Raw genomic sequence first — 20,977 nt, 5'->3', positions numbered from 1 at the left:
ACACACACACACCCCACACACACACACACCCCACACACACACCCCCCACACACTACCCCCCACACACTACCCCCCACACACACCCCCCACACCCCCCCCCCCCCACACACCCCCCCCACACGCCCCCCACACACGCCCCCCACACACGCCCCCCACACACGCCCCCCACACACGCCCCCCACACACGCCCCCCACACACGCCCCCCACACACGCCCCCCACACACGCCCCCCACACACGCCCCCCACACACGCCCCCCACACACACCCCCCACACACACACACACCCCCCACACACACACACACCCCCCACACACACACACACACCCCACACACACACACACCCCCCACACACACACACACACCCCACACACACACACACCCCACACACACACCCCCCACACACACCCCCCATACACACCCCCCACACACACCCCCACACACATCTAGAAGAAAATGGGGACATTGAAACAGTTGATAAACTCGATTTAAGGAGAGGACACTATGGGGAACTTCAAAATTTTTTTAATGAGTGTAATTGGACAGAATTGTTGCTAGGCAGGGAAGTAAATTAAATGTATGCCAAATTTTTAAAAATATACGAGGAAGGCACACAAACATTCATACCAAAATAGAGGTGCAGGGCCAGAAAACAGGATTGATTCGACAGAAATTGTGAGAGGGCAAGAGACCAAAAGACACAAAAATGGAATCAGTATAGGAAGAGGCCAAACCCTCAAACATACCAGCGATACAAAGATGCGAGAAACAACTATACGGCAGTAAGGAGAGAGGCAGAAAGAAATTTTGAAAAGGGGATAGCGGATAAATGTAAAACAGAACCGGGCCTATTCTACAAATTCATAAACAACAAATTGCAGGTAAAGGATAATATCCAGAGGTTGAAAATGGGAAACAGATTCACGGAAAATGAAAAGGAAATGTGTGAAACATTAAATGAAAAGTTCCAAAGTGTGTTTGTACAAAATGAAATCTTCAGAGAACCAGACACAATAAGAATTCCAGAGCACAACATAGAGCGGATAGAGGTGTCTAGAGATGAAGTGGAAAATATGCTCAAGGAGCTCAGTAAGAACAAAGCAGCTGGCCCAGATGGAGTTTCACCATGGGTTCTGAGAGAATGTGCATCTGAGCTCAGCATTCCAATTCACCTGATCTTTCAGGCATCCCTGTGTACAGGAATCGTAGCAGACGTGTGGAAACAGGCTAACATAGTTCCAATCTACAAAAATGGCAGCAGGGAAGACCCCCTCAATTATAGACCTGTATCATTGACAAGTGTAATAGTGAAAGTATTGGAAAAACTAATCAAAACTAAATGGGTAGAACACCTGGAGAGAAATGATATAATATCAGACAGACAGTATGGTTTTCGATCTGGAAGATCCTGTGTATCGAATTTACTCAGTTTCTATGATCGAGCCACAGAGATATTACAGGAAAGAGATGGTTGGGTTGACTGCATCTATCTGGACCTAAAAAAGGCTTTCGACAGAGTTCCACATAAGAGGTTGTTCTGGAAACTGGAAAATATTGGAGGGGTGACAGGTAAGCTTCTATCATGGATGAAAAATTTTCTGACTGATAGAAAAATGAGGGTAGTAATCAGAGGCAATGTATTGGAATGGAGAAATGTCACAAGTGGAGTACCACAGGGTTCAGTTCTTGCACCAGTGATGTTTATTGTCTACATAAATGATCTACCAGTTGGTATACAGAATTATATGAACATGTTTGCTGATGATGCTAAGATAATAGGAAGGATAAGAAATTTAGATGATTGTCATGCCCTTCAAGAAGACCTGGACAAAATAAGTAGATGGAGCACCACTTGGCAAATGGAATTTAATGTTAATAAATGTCATGTTATGGAATGTGGAATAGGAGAACATAGACCCCACACAACCTATATACAGTGGAACCTCTATTAACGAGTGGCTCTATTAACGAGTTTTTCCAGTAACGAGCAAGCCACTCGCAGCAAATTTGTCTCTATTGACGAGCTCGTCTCTATTAACGAGTGAAACCACATGGCGCTTCCTAGCGTCTCGCGGGTTCTCGCAAATTCTCGGACGCCTCCGACGCCAGTGTTGTTGTTGTATCTCACACGACAAGCATCCCTCTGGATTTATTTGCTCTTTTCTGTGTTTTTGTGGTTTGGTGACTGCAATTTGTAACGCACGATGTCGCCAAAGAAGCTGGTTGCTAAAGACAGTGTTGGCAAGGGGAAGAAAGCAACAATTACTGTTGAAGTGAAGAAGGAAATAATAGCAAAGCACGAGCGTGGTGTGCGTGTGGTTGATCTCGTCAGGGAGTATGGCAGGACCTCATCAACGATTTGTACCATTCTGAAGAGGAAGGAACAATTTAAGACGCTTGAGGTGGGTAAAGGAGTTACCAAGGTTAACAAGAAACGTCCACAAATCCTAGAAGAGGTTGAAAAGCTACTGCTAGTCTGGATGAATGAAAGGCAATTGCATGGCGATAGTGTCTCTGAAGCTCTTGTCTGTGCAAAGGCCAAGAAGTTGTATGTGGACCTTGTCAGGAAGACACCAGGTGCGTCGTCTGAAGAGGAGGAGATATTTAAGGCAAGCCGTGGATGGTTTGAGAAATTTAGGAAGAGAAGCGGTATCCACAGTGTTGTTCGACATGGGGAGGCTGCCAGCTCTGATAAAGCTGCTGCTGAGAAATTTGTACCAGAGTTCCAGGAATTTGTTGCTGAAAAGGAGTTCTTGCCCCAACAAGTTTTTAATTGTGACGAGACTGGCCTGTTTTGGAAGAAAATGACGAAGAGGACCTACATCACACAGGAGGAACAATCTTTGCCTGGCCACAAACCGATGAAGGATCGGCTTACTCTCGTCCTCTGCGCCAATGCAAGTGGCGATTGCAAGGTCAAGCCGCTGCTGGTCTACCACTCAGAAAATCCACGCGTGTTCAAGGCATGTAAAGTGTATAAGGCGCGACTGAATGTGATGTGGAGGTCCAATAAGAAATCCTGGGTCACGCGGATATTCTTCACTGAATGGATCAATGATGTTTTTGGCCCCTCAGTGAGGAAATATCTTGAAGAGAAACAGTTGCCACTCAAGGCCTTGCTTGTGCTTGATAATGCTCCTGCACATCCTCCACAGATGCGAGATGAATTGTATCCTGAAAATCAGTTCATCACCATGAAGTTCCTTCCTCCCAATACCACTCCACTCCTCCAACCTATGGACCAGAAAGTCATTGCAAACTTTAAGAAACTCTACATGAAGGCCTTGTTGGAGAGGTGTGTTGATGTGACCGACAATACAGGGCTGACCCTCAAAGAATTCTGGAAGAACCACTTTAATATCCTGGGTGCCTTACGTTTGATCGATAAGGCCTGGGAAGGAGTGACAAGGAGGACCCTTAACTCTGCTTGGCGTAACCTGTGGCCTGAGGGTGTCCCTGAGCGAGACTTTGAAGGTTTCGGTCCTGCACCTGCATCTGCATCTGCACCTGTGGAAGACCCGGAAGTGCATCTAGTGGATGATATTGTTGCTCTGGGGCAAACTTTGGGTCTGGAATTGGATGCTGCTGATGTGCAGGAGTTAGTGGAGGAGCACAGTGAGGAACTGACCACTGAGGAACTCCTGGAACTTCAGAAGGAGATTAATCAAGAGGAGGCACAAGAGTTCTCATCAGGGGAGGAGGAGGTACGGGAGGATGCTGCTGCCTCTTCAAGTGAGATCAGGGAAGTGCTAGGAATGTTTGAAAAGGTGACCGCATTCTTAGAAAAACATCACCCTGATCAAGCAGTGACAACCCGATGTGTGAACATGTTTAATGACAATTTACTGTCTCGTTTTAGGGACATCCTAAAACAAAGACAAAAGCAATTGTCAATAGAAAAGTTCTTTCCGAAAGTAGAGAAAAGAAGAGCCAGTGATAGTGAACCACAACCCGGTCCCAGTGGGGTGAAAATCCCAAGAAGAGAGAGCCCACCTGACTCAGAGGTGGATTCTCCTTCCACACCATAACCCCTCTCCTCCTTCCCACCTCCCCATCGTCTCCCTCAAGCCAGCAACGACTCTTCATAAGGTAAAGTAAATGTTAAAACAGTACAACAAAACATTTATAATTACATGTGCAGTATTATATTGACATTAAAAAATGTCATACAAGTATGGATGTTTTTGGGAGTGGAACGGATTAAATTTATTTCCTTTATTTTAAATGGGGAAATTTGTTTCCAAAGACGAGTTTTCCAGGTAACGAGCTCGGTGCCAGAACGGATTAAACTCGTTAATAGAGGTTCCACTGTATTATGTGAGAAATCTTTAAAGAATTCTGATAAAGAAAGAGATCTAGGGGTGGTTCTAGATAGAAAACTATCACCTGAGGACCACATAAAGAATATTGTGCAAGGAGCCTATGCTATGCTTTCTAACTTCAGAATTGCATTTAAATACATGGATGGCGATATACTAAAGAAATTGTTCATGACTTTTGTTAGGCCAAAGCTAGAATATGCAGCTGTTGTGTGGTGCCCATATCTTAAGAAGCACATCAACAAACTGGAAAAGGTGCAAAGACATGCTACTAAGTGGCTCCCAGAACTGAAGGGTAAGAGCTACGAGGAGAGGTTAGAAGCATTAAACATGCCAAAACTAGAAGACAGAAGAAAAAGAGGTGATATGATCACTACATACAAAATAGTAACAGGAATTGATAAAATAGACAGGGAAGATTTCCTGAGACCTGGCACTTCAAGAACAAGAGGTCATAGATTTAAACTAGCTAAACACAGATGCCGAAGAAATATAAGAAAATTCACCTTCGCAAATAGTGGTAGACGGTTGGAACAAGTTAAGTGAGAAGGTGGTGGAGGCCAAGACCGTCAGTAATTTCAAAGCGTTATATGACAGAGTGCTGGGAAGACGGGACACCACGAGCGTAGCTCTCATCCTGTAACTACACTTAGGTAATTACACTTAGGTAATTACACTTAGGTAATTACACTTAGGTAATTACACCTTCCTACCTACCTACCTACCAGTCGGCTCTAAATTGAAAACAGTGTAGAAGTTGGGCGCTGCCAGTCCAAACATCTTGTATCGTAACGACTAATTCCCCAATTATTAAACCACCATCTAACTTTTACAACCATATCTTAATATTATATAATTGTCTGGCTGTTTAATAATGAACTATTTCTCAGACTGAAGTCTCTTAGAACCAGCCAGTAGCTTATATGGTATAAATTCATCAAGCATCTGGCAGAAATGCGATTCCAACCACTGTCCACACTCGCCAATAGTATTTAGATGCTCCAGAATATACATTGTTTCATTACAAAGACCAACCCTGGTCATAACACCAACAACAGAAAGTAACACTACACTGACTGCAGGCCAAACTCTTGGCAAAAAAAAAAAAAATGACTTTGGAACAAGTTGTACGAGAAAAAACAATTTGGGTAAAGTCACAGCTATTGTTGACTCAGAATTAAAGGTGCACAACTGTCATTCCCCTCCCATGTGGCCCACCCACAGAGGAACCTGGTGATATTCGATAAAGGAGTGTACACATTGTCATTCACAACAAAATGTTGCTGCCATAGATGTGCAGCTGCCAACTTATGTTTTGTAAATAGAATCTGAGTATTTAGTGCAGCATTCAAGAATTAAGTGACTTTCCCTGCTCACATGGTTTGTTGATATTGGACATATTACCACTTTCCCTGTTTCCGTCTTTTCTTATTTATGGTAACTAATTTATATAGTTTTTCACCTGTACAGTTTTTTCTGGGTAGTTTTACTTTATTTTAGGGTGATCTCGCATCTCCATGTTCTCCTCACACACCAGATTCTAGTCCTGGTGTGTGGTAGGTGTGAGCAAGTGCAGGGAGCTAGTAGTGTTGTGAACGTGTCTGAGGTACTGGTGTGTGGTAGGTGTGAGCAAGTCCAGGGAGCTAGTAGTGTTGTGAGCGTGTCTGAGGTACTGGTGTGTGGTAGGTGTGAGCAAGTCCAGGGAGCCAGTAGTGTTGTGAACGTGTCTGAGGTACTGGTGTGTGGTAGGTGTGAGCAAGTCCAGGGAGCTAGTAGTGTTGTGAGCGTGTCTGAGGTACTGGTGTGTGGTAGGTGTGAGCAAGTCCAGGGAGCCAGTAGTGTTGTGAACGTGTCTGAGGTACTGGTGTGTGGTAGGTGTGAGCAAGTCCAGGGAGCTAGTAGTGTTGTGAGCGTGTCTGAGGTCCTGGTGTGTGGTAGGTCTGAGCAAGTCCAGGGAGCTAGTAGTGTTGTGAGCGTGTCTGAGGTCCTGGTGTGTGGTAGGTCTGAGCAAGTCCAGGGAGCTAGTAGTGTTGTGAACGTGTCTGAGGTACTGGTGTGTGGTAGGTCTGAGCAAGTCCAGGGAGCTAGTAGTGTTGTGAGCGTGTCTGAGGTCCTGGTGTGTGGTAGGTCTGAGCAAGTCCAGGGAGCTAGTAGTGTTGTGAACGTGTCTGAGGTACTGGTGTGTGGTAGGTCTGAGCAAGTCCAGGGAGCTAGTAGTGTTGTGAGCGTGTCTGAGGTACTGGTGTGTGGTAGGTGTGAGCAAGTCCAGGGAGCTAGTAGTGTTGTGAGCGTGTGTGAGGTACTAAAGCCGCTGCACCACCAAGTTACCGAGGCCACCCAGATTTTTTAAATGCCTACATTTCATTCCATGCTTGATTTTTGTTTATGCATCTCTACAGTGCATGAAAGTGGGAAATGTAGTGTGGCATTTGATGCATAAACTGGATGAATGTTTATGAAACAACTTACATTTTTAAACTTGTTCTCCATAGGACCTGCAGGAAGAGTATGATGCATTGCTTTTGTGTTTGGGAGCAACATGGCCTCGTGACCTTCCAATTGCAAACCGCCAACTAGATGGTATTCACTTTGCCATGGCATTCCTTGAGACATGGCAGAAGAAGCAGATGGGCAACAACAATGACCACTCTGCTCTCAATGCCAAGGATAAAGATGTCATTGTTATCGGCGGGGGTGACACTGGGTGTGATTGCATCGGCACTTCTCTCAGACAGGTCAGTAGTCACTTAAAAGGTGTAGTATAGCAGCTGTATATTGCCAATTTATAAGATACTCGCTTATAGTATGCAAAGTTCAATTCAAACAAATGGTGCACTAATTGGAAGGATGGTCTTCCTTCCGAGGGGGCCTGACAGCTGTGGACAGTGCTTCGGATTCGTAGTCCTGAGGTTCCGGGTTCGATCCCCGGTGGAGGCAGAAACAAATGGGCAAAGTTTCTTTCACCCTGATGCACCTGTTACCTAGCAGTAAATAGGTACCTGGGAGTTAGACAGCTGCTACGGGCTGCTACATCCCCCCTTCCTTGGGGGTGTGTAACAAAAAGGAGGCCTAGTCATGGACCGGGCCGCGGGGATGCTAAGCCCCAAAATCATCTCGAGATAACCTCAAGAAGATGGCTGTCCCCCAATTTAATACAAAAATAAAGTAAAAGAACTTGGGTATCTCATTGTGAATTTTTTCTTTTCTATCATACAGTACTTGTATTAAATTAACTTGCTGGTGAATCCTCATATTTTTCATGTACTATTTCTGTAAGTTTTTTAATGTCATTATTTTACAGGGAGCAAAGTCAATTACAACATTTGAGATCCTGCCTCAGCCACCTCCTTCTCGTGGACATGACAACCCATGGCCTACATTCCCCAGGGTATTCAAAGTGGATTATGGACATGAAGAAGTCAAACTCAAGTTTGGACGTGACCCTCGAGAATACAGCACACTTACAAAGGTTTGTTGTTAATATTAGAACATAAATGGAACAAAATTTATAGGTGCTAATACTGTAATTATGAATTTTCTTAAAAGGAACTCTATTCAAGTGCAAATATTAATGATCTACATATTCCTAGATTGATATTTATGCTTTAAAGAAAACTGATTAAATTATTGGGATTATTGGGAATTTGAATTGGTTGCCATAGTAATAAGAAATTATTTGTACTGCACTAAAGAAGTAGGTTTCAGAGGAACTCCACTTATCATAAAATAATAGCTCTGCAGCATATGAGTTTGAATTTTTTTTATCATTTATCATTATACAGAGTATGTGTACAATACACACTACTTCTTCAAAAATCCAAATCTACATACTATATATGGTAATGGGAAAGAGGGCTCCGTGAACACATCAAGCCCTCGCTCAACGCGTCCGTGAATATGTTGTGTCTCAGCCTCGGCCACCCTGTGGTCTATCCTTGTTCCTACGACGTTCGTAAGTTTGCTGCACTGGCTGCCATCTTTGGTAACGTGTCGTGGGCTGACATTCGGGCATGGGGTTTTTGGAGGTCGAATAGAGTCCTTGGCACTTGCTACCTTGTCAATGTTTCTAGGCCTAGAAACATCTAGACTGCATTGTCGATTGTGGAGGTCGCATTGGGTCGGCGGTTACAGTCGGTTGTCTCGACTTCGCGTTGAGTGAGGGCCGACCGCCTCCCTGTTAAGTTCCCTCTTGTTTTATCTTTGGGTAATTAGCTTCGAGGAGCTGAAAGGCTTTCCCCAGAAAACCAGCTTTGAATGTACAGTAATGAAACACCAGTGTCTGAGTGAAACCCAGAGGCTCCCCGGTATCCCTCCCCTCCCTGAAAAAAATGCATCCCGGCCTTTTTTCACGTTTTTTGTGGTTTTTGACATCCAGCCTCAGAACTGCAGGGTGGATTGCTGGCGCAGGGGTCTGGGGCTCCCCCTTTCCTCTCCCGGGAAGAGGGGGAAGGGAGTTGCCCAGACAGCGGCGTGATGTCGTGGTGACGTCATGCTCATTTGCTCATTTTCATTTGTGGAGTTCTGTCCACTAATTTGGCTTTCAGTAGCAATATTTTAACTAGAATAGGGGTTTGTTTTGAGGCACTTGCCTTTCTGGGTGCCTGACCCAGTCGATGGTAGGCATAGAATGCTTCCAACCACATGGGGGTATCTATAGGCCGTTGCTCCTCGTGCCTCTCTGAGGGGGGCCAGGTTCTGGCTCATGGTCCCCCAGTAGGCCTAGAACTCCATGTGCATTGACTGATGCCAGGGTCTAATACATTCATATCAGTCCGGTTAGCTCTGGGAAGCCTCCGGGTCTCGCCCAAGAAACTGGCGTTTCATTACAGTCAACGCTGGTTTTTTGGGGCAATTCTGTGGTCACAAGCTAAACAGCAGTGCTGTTAGCTCATGGTACATGCATCAGCCTTGGTTGCTCACTCAGTACTGAGGTGCTCTCACCTGGGAGGGTTACCCATGATTTAAAAAAAAAAAAAAGACGTCTATTTACTAGAGCCCTGAGGAAGCTGATGTGAACCCCGTGTAGTCGTGTGACTTTTAAAATCTTGTGTGGTTCTTTAAATCATATATATATATATGATGTGTGTGCCATTCAGCCACTTGTACCAAAATCATATACAGTGGTACCTCCATTTACGAATTTAATCCTATCCCGGAGATGGGTTCTAACTCAACGAATTTTTGCATAAGAAATAATGTAAATGGAATGACTCTTGTTGGCGTATGGAAGATGGTGAGGACAGGGGAGTTGGAAAGGTATTACTGTTTGGAAGGAGAGTTGAATCTGCTCAATTAACAGATTACAGAACCAACTAGGAACGAGAACACGCTGGACCTCATATTCACAAACAATGATGAGCTAATCAGACACATTACTGTCTCGGACACAACATACTCGGACCACAAGCTCATTGAAGTGCAAACTAACATTAATAACGGAAGTAGGCCCAAGAGAAAGAACAAGCGAGAAGGGTTATTCAATAGATTCAATTTTAATAATAAAAGGATAGACTTGGAGAAAATAAACAGGGAACTTACAAACATTCAATGGGAAAATGTTCTAAGTAATAAAAATCCTAAACAAGGAATAGAAAAACTGACTTATGAAGCATATGAAGTCTGTTTGAAACATGTTCCTTTGAGTAAAGCCAGAAAGAGGTCCAACGTAGAAAGAGAATGCAGACGACACTACGGAAGAAGAAAAAAATAACGGAAATGCTTAAGCAGACATGACTTTCCATAAAAAGAAGGAATAATTTAAACAGAGAGATTGAAGAAATCGAACAGAGACCAAAGCATTCATATCAGGTTGAAGAAAGGCAACTAGAACAAAAAACAAAAAAAAAATAAAGAAAAACCCAAAATATTTCTTCACATATGCTAAATTAAAAGCAAAAACCACTGCCAGTATTGGATCTATTCATACTAGTGAAGGTTCATACACTGAGGATGACAAAGAAATTATTGAAATCCTAAAAAAGGAGTATGACATGTTTAGCACTCCGATAAACAGCATGAAAATGGAAGATCCGGACAACTTCTTTTATACGTGATATCCAAACCCCTGTAACTATGACTGATATCAACACGAGCGTGACAGATTTTGAAAGAGAAACTTACAATATGTCCATGCACTATATGTCCCCGGGTCCAGACTCATGGAATTCAATATTTATTTAGAAATGCAAAGTGCCAGTAGCACAGGCACTCGGTATAGTGTGGAGGAGAGCTTGGTCACGGAAGATACCAGATGCGCTTAAAGCAGCAGACATAGCCCCTCTACACAGGGAGGAAGCAAAGCATTGGCAAAGATGTATGTTGACCAGACCACACACTAGAAGTTGAAGGGACGATTTTTTTTGTCGTCCCTTCAACTTCTAGTGTGTGGTCTGGTCAACATACTTCAGCCACGTTATTGTGACTCATCACCTGCATTGGCAAAGAATTATAGACCAGTTGCTCATCGGGGAGCCGGTCGGCTGAGCAGACAGCACACTGGACTTGTGATCCTGTGGTCCTGGGTTCGATCCCAGACTCTGGCGAGAAACAATGGGCCGAGTTTCTTTCACCCCATGCCCCTGTTACCTAGCAGTAAAATAGGTACCTGGGTGTTGGTCAGCTGTCACGGGCTGCTTCCTGGGGGTGGAGGCATGGTCGAGAACCGGGCCGCTGGGACACTAAAAAAAAGCCCCGAAATCATCTCAAGATAACTCAAGATAACGTCCCACATAATAAAAGTATTTGAGTGAGTGATCAGGAGTCAGGTCACTGGTTTCATGGAGACCAATGACCTCCACAATCCAAGCCAACATGGATTTAGAGCAGGAAGATCATGCCCCTCACAGGTACTTGACCATTACAACAAAATCACTGAGGCATTAGTAGAAAAACAGAATGCAGATGTGGTATACATGGATTTGGCAAAGGCATTCATTAAATGTGACCATGGAGTGATAGCACACAAAATGAGGTCAGTGGGAATAACTGGTAAAGTAGGATGCTGGATACTCAGTTTTCTATCGAACAGAACACACAGAATAACAGTCAGCCATATAAAATAGTCAAAGTGCAGTTAAAAGCTCAGTACCTCAAGGTACAGTCTTTGCATCACTGTTTTTCTTTATTCTCATATCAGATATAGACTCAAATACAAGGCACAGCTTCATATCATCCTTTGCAGATGTCACAAAAATCAGCATTAAAATTACCACTGCTGAAGACATTGAAAAATTACAAGCAGATATTAATAAAATTTTCAACTGGGCAGCAGAAAATAACATGATGTTTAACAGTGATAAATTCCAGGTACTCAAATACGGTAAAAATGAGAACCTTAAACATAATACAGGGTACAAAAGTCAAATTTGCCCATAGTAGGAAAGCAACATGTAAAGGATTTGGGAATAATGATGTCTGATGACCTAAAGTTTAGGGAGCATATCCAAGCAAATATTGCGGCAGCCAGAAAAAATGATAGCATGGTTTACGAGAACTTTCAAATCCAGGGAACCCATCTTGAGATTATCTTGAGATGATTTCGGGGCTTTTTTAGTGTCTCCGCAGCCCGGTCCTCGACCAGGCCTCCACCCCCAGGAAGCAGCCCGTGACAGCTGACTAACTCCCAGGTACCTATTTACTGCTAGGTAACAGGGGCATTCAGGGTGAAAGAAACTTTGCCCATTTGTTTCTGCCTCGTGCGGGAATCGAACCCGCACCACAGAATTACGAGTCCTGCGCGCTATCCACCAGGCTACGAGGCCCCATCACAATAGTTGTACTATACAAATCACTTGTGCTGTCCCGTCTTGAGTACTGTTCTGTACTCGCTTCCCCATTCAGAGCAAGAGAGATTGTTGAAATAGAGGTAGTATAGAGAACATATACGGGATACATAAATGCGATAAAGCATCTAAATTATTGGGATCTTCTCGGAGCTCTCCAAATGTACTCGCTAGGAAGACGGCGGGAGAGATATCAAATAATATACACGTGGAAAATACTGGAGGGCCAGGTCCCAAATCTGCACAGTAAAATAACAACATACTGGAGTGAACAATATGGAAGAAAATGCAGAATAGAACCAGTGGAGAACAGGGGTGCCAGAGGCACAATCGGAGAACACTGTATAAACATCAGAGGTCTGCGGCTGTTCAACATCCTCCCAGCGAGCATAAGAAATATTGCCGGAACAACCGTGGACATCTCCAAGAGGAAACTAGATAGTTTCCTCCAAGGAGTGCCGGACCAACTGGGCTGTGGTGGGTATGTGGGCCTGTGGGCCACTGCAAGCAACAGCCTGGTGGACCAAACTCTCACAAGTCAAGCCTGGCCTCGGGTCGGGCTTGGGGAACTCCCAGAACCCCACCAAGCAGGTATCAAGCAGGGAGTTCCCTTTCGTTATAACATCAGGCAGTGATGACTTTTCAGGGGTACTCTCTTTCAAGTTTTGCCTGCATACCACTAGGAACTGGTTGTGGCTTGCTGGTTGTTTGTCTCGCTAAGAACCTTTCCATAGCCTTTTTTTACCCTACATTTTAACACTGACACTGTAGTGAGACATTATATTGTCATTAATAAGGTCAATGCAACGGCCTGCTATAGCTTTATCTGGGTGAGTTTTTTCAGCAAACTTTTGCAGTTCTTCCCATACTTCACACATTTTCTTAATGAGGAAGGGATATCCTCTACTGTCTGTACTCTCAACTATTTTCTTAGGTTGAACCTTACCACTGACTTTCTTGGGGCCCATGGCATGATATACAGTATAATAATTACTTTTATGTTCAAAAAACAAAAAAGCACAAACAGTGAAATTCTTTACAAAGAATTCAAGTGCGATCATCACTAAGTGGGCGGTTTGGTAAACTGAAGTAGAGTTGCCCGTGCCACCAGGAACCGCGTGACCCCCCTTCGACCCATATGTGTATCAACAAAGTCACAAGTTAGGCAAAGGTCGTAAGTAGAGTAGCATTTTCTGACGAAATTGGGGTCATAACTCGAAAAATTTGTAAGTAGGGGCATTCGTAAGTCGAGGTTCCACTGTGTATGATTTACACACTTTAAGGGTAAATCACTGAGCTTTCTCTTTAACGAAAGGTTAGAAAGAGATCTACATGAATGCCACAAAAACAAAAAACAGGAGATGCTTTTTCATCAATAGGGTTATATACCCATGGAACTGCCTACCCACCAAAGTAATAAATGCCAAAACTGCTGAATTCCAAAATCCAGCTCGATAAAATCATTGGGACAAATGGGACCTTTGGTAAGCCATCGGCTTCCTGTCCTCATCAAAGTCACTAGAGAGATAGTGGCCCACAGGTAAATTTAAGTAAATTTGGTTTTTAGAATGTTTTATACTAATTTTGTTTCGTGAGATATGACAGCATAGACCATATAAGTGATCAAGGAAGATACCTTCTTGATTACTTTCATGTGGACAAATCATGTCTAGCTTTTAAAAGCTACAATAATATTCTGATCTGGAATTTGGTATTTTTAAAATGAAAACAGTTTAAATGTTTTATTTCTCCATTGCAGGAATTCCTTGATGATGGGACAGGGAAGGTAGCAGGTGTACGCACTGTGAAGGTTGAATGGACAAAGGATGAGTGTGGCAGGTGGAAGATGGATGAAGTTGAGGGATCTGAGAAGGTAAAAATAATATTAACAATAAGGAATAACCTTTAACAATGTCTAGAAATTTGATACATAGGTCTTCGGCCCCTTGAATATTCAAGTTCATCATTTTCCAATACAGCATGTAGCAGGTGTCTTCTCTTCCCTTAGCATTTCCATCCTTCCACAACTCAACTGCTGTCTATTGCACCCATACTCCCTAAAGTTAATCTTCCATTTCATTTCTGGTCTCTTTCGCTTCCACTCATTTCTGTAAATTTGCATCAACACTTCTTTCATTTACTGCATGTGGACATGATCATCTCTGAACTCCATCCTTTTTCTTTCCTACAACGTTCTTTATTTCTTCAATTTATCACATTGGTATTCCTCAGCGAGTAGTTTGTCCCCTAAAATGTTACATTTACTCTTGAGCTGTATTTACCCCTTTGTGCAGGGAGGTGCATACCAATAAATACTAGTCATGGGACATACAAGTGTTACAGTAATGAAGCAGATAAAGTGTAACACAAGAAATTAACAAATAAATTGTCATGATGAACATTGAGCATGTGGAAGATGGAGAAGACAACACACGCCACTAAACTGTTACCAGGAAAATACTGTCACTGTTCATATCAGGGGAGTTTTCTTTGGATAAAGAGGAAAGAAAAACTATGATTATTAACACTAAAACAGAAGCCAAACCACAAGTCTCTATCCAGCTGTGTGTCCATATTGATTTTCTCTGTTATTCCTAATACCATAAGGATCCCATGTGTTTCCTTATAATTTTCTGTGATGTCACTAGAATAGTGTGTTGTAACGTTTTAATCAACACACCCTGTTCTGTTAGTTGCAAGTCAGTTGTGGACCAGTTAGGATTCATCCAGTGACCCTGTGTGTTCGTCTGTAGAGCTCATCATCTGTAATTCCTTCTTGGTACTAAAGTAATATAATGTCAATTCCCCTTTGTTTTCATGTAAGAATATTTCTATTGATTTTCTAAGCACACTATGACCATCTAAGGAATGTTTGGTTAATTACTGAAACATCTTAATGTATGGTGTACCGGCCTGACTGTGCAACTTATCTGTTGTCCCCGCCTGACTGTACAACGTATCTGTTGTCCCCGCCTGACTGTACAACGCATCTGTTGTCCCCGCCTGACTGTACAACGCATCTGTTGTCCCCGCCTGACTGTACAACGTATCTGTTGTCCCCGCCTGACTGTACAACGTATCTGTTGTCCCCGCCTGACTGTACAACGTATCTGTTGTCCCCGCCTGACTGTACAACGTATCTGTTGTCCCCGTGTGATTGTGCAACTTGATGTCCACAGACAGTGGGATCTTGCGTGAAGCATCCAAATATTGCCCTTGAAGATGAGGAATAAAACAGGTTAGAAGGGTTCGATTAGTTAAGTCTCCTACATTAGGAATGTTGTGGAAGAATGGGTAAGGCTACCTACGTGTTTTAATGGTGACTGCTTTGTGATGGTTCTGGGAATCGATATCCTTGCAGCCTGATCTCTGACCAGGCCTCGTAGTTTGTCGTCTGGTGAACCAGTCTGTTAAATGCTGCTGTTCACTGTATAATGTATGAATCATAGCCCATTTGATTAGGTATCCTTTGGTGGTGTTTATCAAATTCTCTTTAGAAAACCTGTGAGAGGTTGGCTAGTTATTTCCATTAAGAGAAAATTTTCTGACAATTAAAATTTTAAATGTATACAGATATGCAATAATTTTGTGTGGTTTATTTAATTTCTTGTCGCATAACATTGGGTAATGATGAGAGCTTTTGTGTGATACATGTTTCAACAATTTACAGGTATACAAGGCAGACTTGGTTCTTCTGGCAATGGGTTTCTTAGGACCTGAGCGTTACATCATTAATGAGCTAGAGATGGAACAAGATCCACGCTCAAATATTTGTACACCAGCAGGCAAATATTCCACAAGTGTGGACAAAGTCTTCGCAGCAGGAGGTTTGTAATTCACAACAAATTTATTTTATTGATTACATTAAAAGTAATGGGCATCAGATTATTAATGTAGATATGAAGGCCAGTAGAGTACAGTAGCCGTATCTATTGTGACGGCCAATTGAAGGCATGGGATCATAAAGAACAAACAAGTGAAGCCAATTAATCTTACTTTTGACAGAATACACTTAATACAATTTTAGTCTTAGTGTGCAACCTCTCTTGCCATCATGTACAGCCACAAGTTGGATTTTCTCCTCCATTTACCTTAACTTTTCACTCAAGGTTATTTCAATAATTAAATTTTCCTAGTTGGTTCTTAGTTTTTAGCTTTTATATCTAAGGTGTGTTGATTTTCTAAGTAGCGAATTCCCAGGTACCTATATTATGTGCAAAATAAAATATATGCACTAATAATACAGTACTGTGTTTTACTTTTTTCTATAAGCATTTTAGTTAGTAAAAAATAGACAAAGTAAGAGTGCAGTATTAAGAATGTGAAGGGACCAGCATGTGAGGTGGAAGGAGAGGTGTTTGTGTACTTATTTAACCCGTGTTATAGTATGGTCTGTATATATTTCTTTAACATTATACATACTGTACTCTATTGCATTTTAATTCATTTTAATGCAATTAAGCAAAACAATGAACTTTGGTCTCAAAATTGTCTTCAAAGTGCTATTTGCAATGCACTAGTATGTTAGTTTGCTACATAGAAATCATGCTAGTTCTTTATAACAAAATATTGTAGTATTTATTATAAAAAATTATTCATAATATATTAACATTAAAATAAATAGAAAATGCTATTAATGTTTTAATTTTGTTCATTCACTTTTACAGACTGTCGACGCGGTCAATCTCTTGTTGTGTGGGCCATTAATGAAGGTCGTCAGGCCGCACGTGAAGTGGACGCTTACCTCATGGAGTTTTCTACACTTCCACTAAATGGTGGAGTTGTCCAAATCACACAGAAAGGCTAAATTTTTGTCACTGTTGAAACTGGCTTATTGAGTGAGCAAAATTTGCTATGTCGGTTAGGGGTCCAATTCTGTTGAATTTGGCAGTATTTATTATTCCTTCACAATGTTAAGGAGAGTGCATGTAATATGCTGATCCACTATTAGCTGTTGAGCAGTTTGAGGATCTATTTTAGTAACCTGTATATATGATGCATTGAAAAATGTTCTGATCTGATGTATGGTGAAGAGAGGTTGATATGTGAAGGAGACATAGGAAACATGCTGTCACCTCTGGCTAGGTGGTTCAGAAGTGTGTACAGGTTTTAATTGCACCTGCCAACCTCCGACGAGCGGGGATCAGTGTTATTTTATTATTATTGTACATAGTCATTACAGAGAATGGTGAAATGATAGTCTTAAGAGTAGTAGAAGATTGTGCATTAATGGTATACAAATTTTAATGTTTACAAAGTTCTAGTGAAGTACTTTTTCTGACAAGTGCATATAATTAATACACCAAATATGAATATAATAATGAAGAAAATAGTGTTTGAATCAGTCATAAACCATTCAGCAGTTACATTGTAATTGTAGTAAAAATAGTTACATGTATTCTGTATGAAGAATGTAAACAACTTGTCATTTACTCTAAGGAACAACGTATTTTAAACGTTATAAAACACAATTCAACATTATTTCAAGGTAATAGAGGCATATGTAAAATGTCACAGTAAAAGGAACTATTTGTAAATTTTATTACTGTTATGGTTTTTTTTGGTTTTGTCAATGCACAAATTATAGTATCATATTTTGTGACAGACATGTTCTGTTGTAATACTGCATAAGAGTAATTACTTCAGTTATTGGTGACTGGGTTAGAATAAGATAAACATATCCTCGATTTAATATGGATGACATTCCCAATCCATCACTCTAAACATTGGCAGCCTAAACTACAAAAATGATAAGGCTGCTTTTTAATTTTACTTTAATCAAAGTTTGTCGCTTACCTTCCACCATGCTGATACGCTGTACTATATAAAAATAGTACCTAAATAGTGACCTTTGTATTTGTGCTTCAGGATTTTAAGAGCAGATTCCAGCCAATTGATTGTGATGTACATTTTCCAGTATTGTGTGCAAAGTATTGATGTAGTATTCTTAAATTGACTTTGTTGCAGTGCTATAGCATCTTGGGAATTGGCTGTGTTAGCTAACGTACGTTGGCTACGACGTTATTTTCTGTGGGAAGTTCTGTGGAAGAACTCGCAACATATCTTTGGTAGTTAAATACTGTTAAATAACTGCCTTCAATTTGTAGGTATTTGTTGTGTAGTTCCATAAATAAAATAGCAGTGGAAAATTTTTATTGACTGTGTAATCTGTGGAGAAGTTTATTAGAATACAGTAGTGTTCTATCAGATAGGATACTGAATATTTAAGTATATAGTAGTAAATCAACAAAATATATAGCAGTAAATCAACAAAATTGAGTTATAGAAATTATTTGCTATATTGATAGCTTAATTGTTTTTATAAAAACTGAATATTTTGGTGCATAAAAATTTGTTACTTTGGATAGTAACAGTTTAATCAATCAAAGGTTAAATGCTCTCAAACAAATGTTTATTTATATATCTTTTAACCATTTTTTTTTTTTTTTTTTTTAATTGAGAAGAGCAAATTTATTGAATTTAATTTAGGCACTAAATTGGAGGAAAATTACATTGCACTTGTGTAAACTTAGGGGGTGTAATGTACTTTATCAAATTCTTTTATTAGAAACTTAAAAACTTGAGTTAGATTATTCAAAATGACTTGTGACCGTAGGTGGTGGTAGTATTAAGCAATGCCTCTTGTTTTGTAAAGGGTTTAACTGTATAACAAAAACAATTATTTCCAGCCTGAAAGTTTATATTCCGCTGCATGTATCGACTGCGGGGAAATGCAAAGACTCAATGGGAACAAATGTATACTGTATATATGACACATTCAAAGATTTGTCAGTCTTTAAAGCCCTGTAAAAATAATTTACAATTAAGTTAAAAAATAACATTAATTAGAAAGGTTTTGAAAGGATAATAACATGAAATAGTGTATATTAAATATTTAACTATTTTTAGTAATTTGTCATTATGCACACAATATCCATTTTGGTTTATTCATATATAAATAATTGAAAGTTATTTATATGGTTTATCCTTTATGCAGTATACTATACATAATTAAAGGCAGAATAGTGAGAAATACTTTCTCATGTTCATAATGCAGTGTATAAGTATACACCAGTTCTTTAGACTCCACTTAAGAAAACCCAATTTATCTGCAGTAATGTTACTGATAACATAGTGTGTTCTTCAGGTATTTGTTTCCTAAGGTATTTGTCTTGCTTACTTTACATCTACGTTAAGGGAGCTGGCTTAAGCTCTTCCAACTGCATGTGATAGTGATGCCTGGTCAATGTGAAACTTTGTCTTCCATAGATTATGGTAGATAAGACTACAGTAGACAGTTTCTTGATGTCATAGATGTCATGTAGATTGTAAACTGTATCTTGGTGTCGTAACTGTCGGAGTAACCGTTCAAATTTTAATGGTAAGCAGTAGATCCTTGTTTCATTGGATAAGAGTGTAGATTGTACAGTACATTATGTTAGATTGTATTAAGCCATTCATGTGATACTATCCGTCTACCTATGATGTAAATTAGTATTTTATTCAATAAACTTGTGGTAATGGCATGTTCTGAGGATTTGAAGTACTTCGTATCTTTTACATGGAAAACCATCTGATGTCTAGAGCTGTGCTTGCAATGGCTTTTTCAAGTTAAGATTTGTAATTAATTTCCTGTAGGAAACCTGATAACATATTTTATTTTAATGACATTTAGTCATTTTTATTCTTGAAATTATTATTCATCAGATAGACTTAAGGTGTATGCATTGGATTAATACAAGTGTTATTTTTAATTTGTGAATTTATATTTTATTGCAATGTTGCTCTTCTGAGGGAAGAGGTGTTATGGTGTAGATAATTTGTCACCGGTTCTAATTTGATATTTAAAGTATTTTTAATATGTTTTAAAGTTAAGATCAACCATGTAATCTGCCATGGAGAGTGGGTATTTAGCTCACTGTTCAACATAGCTACGTTACTTAAATATATAAGGTACTGTTAGAGCAAATATTAAAATACTGGTTTGTTTTTACCCTGAATTGTTTGGTCTGCACCACGAACGATGGCTCAAGTCTTCCTACCTTGGTGCCTTTTTTTAGACTTTCCCTGAAATTTGAAATAAATATTATAGTATTTAAATTAAAAAGGTTCATAAATTTGTTGTGGCAATAAGTGAATTTTTTCTAACATTTGATTTGCCTCAAATGGACCAATTGTATAGACATGGTGAGGGGGACTCCCAGGTAACATTCAGTGATAGCTGTGGGTGCCTTTGGCTCCTTCTCCTGCCTGCTGAAATGGCATCTAGGCAAAAATGACCAACTTAATAGGAACCCAATTTAGGTCGTCATATCATCCATTGAAGAGGTGGCCTGTTAGGGGCTTACCCTCTGTGGTATGGTGGGTATAGGTGTCTTGGCCAGGGTGCGGTGGATGTGGGTGTCTGGGCCAGGGGGTGGTGGGTATGGGTGTCTGGGCCAAGGTGTGGTGGGTATGGGTGTCTGGGGCAGGGTGCGGTGGGTATGGGTGTCTGGGGCAGGGTGCGGTGGGTATGGGTGTCTGGGGCAGGGTGCGGTGGGTATGGGTGTCTGGGGCAGGGTGTAGTGGGTATGGGTGTCTGGGGCAGGGTGTGGTGGGTATGGGTGTCTGGGGCAGGGTGCGGTGGGGAATTGGGTCTTGGCAGCAGTGTGGACAAATGCTTCAGTGTTGAAAAGTGAAGAGCACTGTTTGATACAATTTATCGTGCCTTGCACTGGCTCATGTTTGATACCTCTAACTGCACTAGTATGTGGTATTTTATGGCTCTAGGGTTCCTCATTTTTTTTTCAATAGTTATGAATTGTTTGGCAATGGGGCTTTGACCTATGTGAAAGTTTCTTTGTTCTATAACATCTCTTAAACATGGGTTATAGAATTTT

General features: G+C 41.0%; 2 protein-coding genes across 2 annotated transcripts in view; both read left to right on the top strand.

The window, feature by feature from the left end:
- LOC138349721 (glutamate synthase [NADPH] small chain-like) overlaps positions 1–20,075 on the top strand; it is a 43,918-nt gene extending 23,843 nt beyond the window's left edge. The window contains exons 2-6 of the mRNA XM_069300076.1: positions 6,810–7,052; positions 7,619–7,786; positions 13,858–13,971; positions 15,769–15,925; positions 16,766–20,075. Coding sequence (XP_069156177.1) covers positions 6,912–7,052; positions 7,619–7,786; positions 13,858–13,971; positions 15,769–15,925; positions 16,766–16,905 — 720 coding nt within the window. The 5' untranslated portion in view covers positions 6,810–6,911 and the 3' untranslated portion in view covers positions 16,906–20,075. The remainder of the gene's footprint in view (positions 1–6,809; positions 7,053–7,618; positions 7,787–13,857; positions 13,972–15,768; positions 15,926–16,765) is intronic.
- On the top strand, positions 2,203–3,935 carry LOC138373669 (tigger transposable element-derived protein 1-like). The gene is made up of 2 exons (XM_069340017.1): positions 2,203–3,765; positions 3,858–3,935. Exons 1-2 carry the CDS (start codon positions 2,203–2,205, stop codon positions 3,933–3,935), a joined length of 1,641 nt encoding a protein of 546 aa, XP_069196118.1.
- Positions 20,076–20,977: the final 902 nt, after the last annotated feature.

This window comes from Procambarus clarkii, chromosome 43, assembly GCF_040958095.1.
Source record: "Procambarus clarkii isolate CNS0578487 chromosome 43, FALCON_Pclarkii_2.0, whole genome shotgun sequence".
Lineage (NCBI taxonomy): Eukaryota > Metazoa > Arthropoda > Malacostraca > Decapoda > Cambaridae > Procambarus > Procambarus clarkii.
Note: the sequence above shows the minus strand (reverse complement) of the source record. Positions and strands in the feature narration are given on the sequence as shown.